The sequence below is a fragment of the Dermacentor silvarum genome, chromosome 10, assembly GCF_013339745.2.
Source record: "Dermacentor silvarum isolate Dsil-2018 chromosome 10, BIME_Dsil_1.4, whole genome shotgun sequence".
NCBI lineage: Eukaryota > Metazoa > Arthropoda > Arachnida > Ixodida > Ixodidae > Dermacentor > Dermacentor silvarum.
Genome location: NC_051163.1, coordinates 128150610 through 128156963, shown reverse-complemented (window position 1 = coordinate 128156963; position 6354 = coordinate 128150610). Strand labels below are relative to the sequence as shown.

At 49.7% G+C, this 6354-nt stretch overlaps 1 protein-coding gene across 1 annotated transcript; it reads right to left on the bottom strand.

The window, feature by feature from the left end:
- Window positions 1–872: 872 nt before the first annotated feature.
- On the bottom strand, window positions 873–5023 carry LOC125940909 (uncharacterized). The gene is made up of 2 exons (XM_049657578.1): window positions 2106–5023; window positions 873–1381 (listed from the first exon to the last, which is right to left on the bottom strand). Exons 1-2 carry the CDS (start codon window positions 4728–4730, stop codon window positions 971–973), a joined length of 3036 nt encoding a protein of 1011 aa, XP_049513535.1. The 5' UTR covers window positions 4731–5023; the 3' UTR covers window positions 873–970.
- Between the last annotated feature and the right edge of the window lie 1331 nt (window positions 5024–6354).

The window sequence follows — 6354 nt, the reverse complement described above, 5'->3', positions numbered from 1 at the left end:
ATGCCGGGGTCCACCAAGACTTCACTGACGTATTTCCGTCACGGAAATACGTCATAGAACATAATACAAAGAAAGAAACCAGAAGAAAAAGTTCCACAAACATGCAAAATTTGAAAATCGAACCCACGACCTCTCGGTCCGCGACGATAGATCGCCGAGCGTTTAACCCATTGCGCCACAAACGCATTTGCAGAGAGCTACACAGACGCGCCTTATATATCTAACACTCCTCCGTGTACCCGCGCTCTTGCTCGGGGCGGTGCCGCCGCCTACGAGCAGAAAAGAGAAGTACTGCATTATGACACTAACGCGCACCGACAGTGAACGCTTCGGTGGTCTCAGCACTACGACGCCTCGATGCCAGCATTCGAAGGGACGCTGGCATCAAGAAGCACTACCAACGCCACCTAGGTGGCGTTCACCGTACTCAGCACAGCGGAGCGTGGCCTCCGCAATTAGCTCTGAAAATGTTTCTCAAGTTGATCGCGGAGGCTGCAATTACGACGCGCTGTACGCGCTGATTTGACTCGGTGACGATTCAGTTACGTGCTTTGTCTTGCGCGTTGTATTAGTGTGTCAGTTACGTGCTTCGTCTTTCGCGTTGTGCTAGCGTGTGCAGCGTAGTGCAGCTTCCATATGCACGACGGTTGATCATGGTCATCGACGTTGGTAGTCGTGATGGAGGAGACGTGCCACCAGGCGTCAGCGTGGGTGCATCAACGCCTAAGGGCGCTTTAGCCACAAAAGACCAATAGACATTATATATCAATGTGCAATAAACATTACACTACTTCTGTGAAGACACGTTTCACTTTCGTGTTCTATACCGATTCCTATATAAGAGGGATCAACCACATTTTTTTGAAGCCACTCTTGTTACGAAGCTTGAAATCGTTCTGGAGGAATCACACACCTTCCGCTTCGTGTGTGATTGTGACAGGGATCGTTACACTGCTGCGCTCTGCTTCATTCATCGCTGCATATTTCTGACGATTCCGCTGTCAGTTGCGTTGTTCCTCGGCCGTCTTCTAAACTGGTCGGAGGCAGCGGGACGAGATGAGTGCGATTTCTGCGTAGAGAAGTTTCCCTGGAATCGACCCAGTACGATCTGGGCTCGTCGGTGCTTCCTCGTACGACTCCTCTTTGGAGGTCTACGATCCATACGTCTGTTCCTTCGGAAAGCTCGGGCAGATCGCGCACTCCGTGGCGTCGGTCGTAGTCTCTCTTCTGGCGCTGACGCTGCGACTTCTCGAAAGCTGCCAGTTTTTGGAAGTCTGGCGTCCGAGGCTGAAGGCTTTCGCTGGACGTAGGCAGGGCCGTGCGCAGTCGTCTCCCCATGAGCAGCTCGGCGGGGCTGTATCCGTTCTTCAGTGGGCTTGTCCTGTAGGCCAGAAGAGTTTTATAAGTGTCAGCAGTTTTCTTTAAGATAATTTTTTTTTGATAATTTTCACGGCGGACTCTGCCATTCCGTTGCTCTGATGATAATGAGGGCTAGACGTCACGTGTTCAAAGTTGTACTCTGTTGCAAACTTTGAAAATTCAGCGCCGAAGGCTCTTGAAAATTGCGGCCCATTATCGGAAACAACTATTTCCGGAATCCCGTGTCTGGCGAAAATGGATTTGCAGTGGTTTATTACTGCTGATGAAGTCAGGTTATTCAGCGGTACGAGCTCCGGGTATCGTGAAAAATAATCCGTGACGATCAGCCACCATTTTCCCTCAAGAAAGAATAAATCCATTGCAATGCGCTGCCATGGCCTATCTGGAAACTTGGTCTGTAGCAGGGGCATCTTTCGGTTGGTGCTTTGCTTGAGGCAGCTGTGGCAGTTCTTAACAAGTCGTTCAATGTCCGCGTCGATACTTGGCCACCAAACTGAGCTCTTGGAACGCGCCCGGCACTTCTCGATTCCGAAGTGTCCCTCGTGAATTATTTTAAGGACGGGCTGCCGTAGTGTCGATGGGATCACTATCCGAGAGCCGCACATGAGCAGGTTTTCAACAAGGGCAATGCTTTGCCTCTCATTCCAGTAAGGCTTCAGGTCAAACCCAACGTCTCGACGGCTTGGCCAGCCTTTTGTACACAGATTGATAAGAGCTTGACATACCGGATCTTGCTCTTGCTCCTGGGCGATAAGCTGTAAACTCGGCGCTGTTACCGGGACTGACGAAGCCACCAATCGCAGATAGCCCTGTATCTCGCCCTCCAGTTCCGTGAATTCCGTTTGTGGAAGAGGTGACCGAGAAAGCGCGTCCGCCACCGTCAGGTCCCGGCCTGGAACATACACAATGTCATACGTGTAGCGCATCAGACGCATGCGCATTCTTTGTAGCCTCGGTGTTAATTCCTCAGTTCCTTTTGACCCAAACAAAGACACGAGTGGTTTGTGATCTGTCTCGAGGCTGAAGTGCTTTCCTACGAGATAATCACGGAACTTTTCACTAGCCCACACGAGGGCAAGTCCTTCCTTTTCAATTTGGGCGTATCGCCGCTCGGTGGTTGTAAGAGTTCTGGAAGCATAAGAAATCACTTTGAACTGACCGTCTTCTTGCCTTTGGCGCAGGACAGCTCCAAGACCGTACGATGAGGCGTCTGCTGTCACCACTGTTTCCTTGTTTGAATCGTAGATTCCCAGAACAGGGTCCGATGAAAGAAGGATTTTCCACTTCTTGAAGGCGGCTTCTTGCGTGGGGCCCCACACAAAATCCTGTCTTGAGCTCATCATGAAAGAAAGAGGCTGAAGGACTTCCGCCATGCGGGGCACAAAACGGGCCAGATAATTTGCCATGCCCATCACGCGCCGTAACTCTGTCTTGGACGTCGGATGTGGCATTTCTGTCACCGCGTCAAGCTTTTGGTTATCAGGACGCACTGCGTTGTTCCCGATTGTATGTCCCAAAAATGAAATCTGGGTGACACTGAACTCGCACTTATCTCGGTTCAAAGTAATGCCCGCTGTGCGGAGGCGGTTCATCACTGCCCGAAGCCGCTCGTCATGCTGCGCCTGCGTGGCACCCCAAATAAGCACATCGTCCATGTGGCAGACGACTCCCTCCTGTCCTGAAAGAACCTGCCCCATTCGTCTTTGAAAATGCTCGGGGGCCGACGATATTCCGAATGGAAGCCGGTTGAAATAAAATCGTCCGAACAGCGTGATAAAAGTTGTGAATTCCTTGCTCCCTTCACTCAGCGGTATCTGCCAGAAGCCCGAGTTCGCGTCGAGTTTCGAAAACGTGCTCGCTCCCCGTAGCATTCCGATGGTGTACTCGACGGCCGGGATGGGATGCCATTCTCGTTGAACGTATCTGTTGAGTTCCGTGAAGTCGACACAGATTCGAACAGCACCAGAGGGTTTAAGAACGATAACCATAGGTGCGCACCATGTAGTAGGCTCGGTGACAGGAGAAATGATGCCTAGTGCTTGCATCCGCTCGAGCTCTTGTCTTGTTTTTTCGAACAAAGGCAGGGGGACTCTGCGTGGGGACGACAGAGCGAAAGGCTTTGCTTCAGGGTTCAACTTGAGGTCATACTCTTCTTTGAAGGTACCCAGTCCCTGAAACACTTGTGGAAACTCAGATTCGGGGTCTAGTTTCTTTATTACGTTGATTTGTGGTAGTACGCAGAGCCTTTCTATCGCTGGTTTCCCAAGAAGAGGGGTTCGGAGGCCTTGAAGTACGTACACGTCTTCGCGGCTGTTCGTTCCCGCAAACGTCATATTCATGACAGCCATACCAGATATGGCAAGGGATTTACCATCCGGTCCCTGAAGCCGGCGCCTTGCTGGTTGAAGCTTTATCGCGGGAAAAATGCGATTGAAGAGCTCCGCCGGAACGACCGCTTCGTCTGCGCCAGTATCTATTTTAAATACGACGTTCGAAGATTCAACAAGTACTGGAACTTCCCACCTGTAAGCCGATGAATGGGATGCGACTCCGAGGAAACCTGGTTCCTCGGTCCGGTTTTCGACGTTCCTGACAGCTCTGGTTGATCGGCAAACCGCCTCGAAGTGTCCTCTTTTGTCGCACTTTCTGCAGACTGCATCTTTCGCTGGACAGGACGCTCGATTGTGCCTGTTTCTTCCGCACCACCCACATTGTTTGGGAACGTTGGTTCCACTTTCAGGCGGAGACACGTTCTTCCCCACTTGTCGCGTACCCTTCTGGGACTGTATTTGGTGGACTTCCTGTTCTCGCACGCGGTGAAGCTCTGCCTGCTGTTGGTTGACGGTCTCGTGCTGTCGTGCCACCAACAATGCTTTCTGTAGTTTTAGGTCCGGATCGAGTTGCAGAGCTCTCGAGATTTTACGATCTTGCAGGCCCATCACGAGACGATCTCGAATTAAATCTTCTCGCAGCTCCCCGTAGTCGCACGTGGAAGCAAGCGTGTGCAGTGCGGTAATGAAATCCTCGACGGATTCACCGTCTTCTTGCGTTCGGGTGTTAAACTTAACCCTTTCATAAATGATGTTCCGTCGAGGAACAAAGTAGGCCTCGTACTCCTGCAGTTCGACCTCAAACTTTTTCTGGTCGTCAGGTTCAAGTTTGAACGTTTTGAAGATATCCTCGGCCTGAGGTCCCATTAGATACACCAATGTATCTACTTGACTCTTTTCTGGCTTCCCGTCTAGTCCAGACGCAGTTCGGAAGCGAAGAAATCGCTGTTTCCAGGGAGGCCAGTCGTTGGGTGTTGCGAAGCTGAAGGGCTCGGGTGGAGCAATTTGAAACAAAGCCATCTTACTTGGTCTTTCCTTGTAAGGTACCTGGTGGCTTGTCCGGCGTCTAGCACTGTTCAGTGGGCCCGATGCGTCCTTGTTTCAGGGCTAGTCTGACGTCCGATAGCCGTGTTGCCTCAGATCTGCAGGCGCCACTTCTGACACCATGTTTGTGTCGCGACGAGGCGGAAAGAAAAGCGTCCTTCACCTTCAACAAGCAACAACAAAGAGAACCTTTATTATCGGGAAGCAGCGGCTTTTATAGACCGCATCGCTAGTGCCACAGCGGCGCTGTAACTGCTGACGCTGCCTAAGCTGGCGAGCTATCATATCACACACTAAGTATCAACGCAGTCATCGGGTTTTCATGCATCTCTACCCTCCGATTAAGCAATTCAACTCAAGTATTCATAAAATACAGTCTATGATGATTGCATTCACTGCACTGGTATGTCCATTTTTTTTTGCAACTGATACAACACTTACAGCTAGCTTACTGACAGGAATGCCTTCATACGAAGCAATACGTAATGCAGCACGGCAATCAGTTGCACCAAAGAAAGACACAGCAGAGCTAATAATATATTTTGTAACTGAAAAAAAAACTTCATGCAAGCAGAAAAGTAACAATCACTCGTAGTGAACATCTGCTATTAGCTCCAACGTGTAGGTGATCGGATACAGTATGCTTGCTCTCAAGCCAGTACAAGCGTCACAACATGTTATGTGCACAACTGACTGCACTTTTATTCTACGTTTTTAACGCAACTGAGCAAGAGGTTATAATCGTCACACAATAATTTCGATCGCGATCGAGCCGAACGCGCTACCATGAAGATCGACCTCAATTGATTGGTCGCGATTCTTTTTTTCCATTCACGCGTCCTTTTTGCCCTAAGACGTTGTTTAGTGGCCTTCATGAAACAATATTTGTCATCGCGAGGCCGGCTTACCACACACCTACACTACGCAAAGCAAACAAATAAAATTACAAGGGGCTTACCTCGTGAGCAAGTTACGAGCGACGTAGACGGTTGAACATCCGTTGAGGGCAGGCTGTCGCGTATCCAAGCACATACGTGCACCTGAACACAACCCTAACTTCTTCGATGCCGCCGCGTGCAGAATTTCGCAGACGAAGTGAAACAAATTCAGCGCAAATATCCCCGCGCAATGACGGCACATCACGAGCACACATCACACAGCCATAAATTTGGAACTTTGGCAATTCGAACATGTCGATAGTCAAGCAGCGTAACCATCAATTGCTTCTGTTCTGCACTCCCGATGCGCAAATCTCTGTTCCTTGGAGCCTTTCTCCACTCTTAAGTACAAATAAAGATAGATTTATGGCAATCTAACCATCTGTACAACATAAAACCATAAAAATCGGCTGACTATACATTTGCAGCTTCATAAATCGCTTGTTAGATCCTTCAAGATCGGAAATTCGAAAGCGCAGCGCGCGGTGCCACCTGGTGCAGCGCTGTGTGAGCACGGAGAACAAATTATAATCGGTTTCGTTTTCCAGTTTATGCTATAGTTTCTGGAACAGTAAAATAATCGCTCGACAAATAATTTACCTCTGAAAGAGGATACCGCTTTCTCTCCGTAAAGGTAGTGCCTTTGATACAAAGTGAGAGAG

Coding starts and splice junctions, on each gene's coding strand:
- LOC125940909 (XM_049657578.1), bottom strand. CDS start 4,730: ATGGCTTTGTTTCAAATTGCTCCACCCGAGCCCTTCAGCTTCGCAACA. Junction 1,382..2,105: donor AGGAGCAAGAGCAAGATCCG/GTATGTCAAGCT, acceptor TCTGGCCTACAG/GACAAGCCCACTGAAGAACG.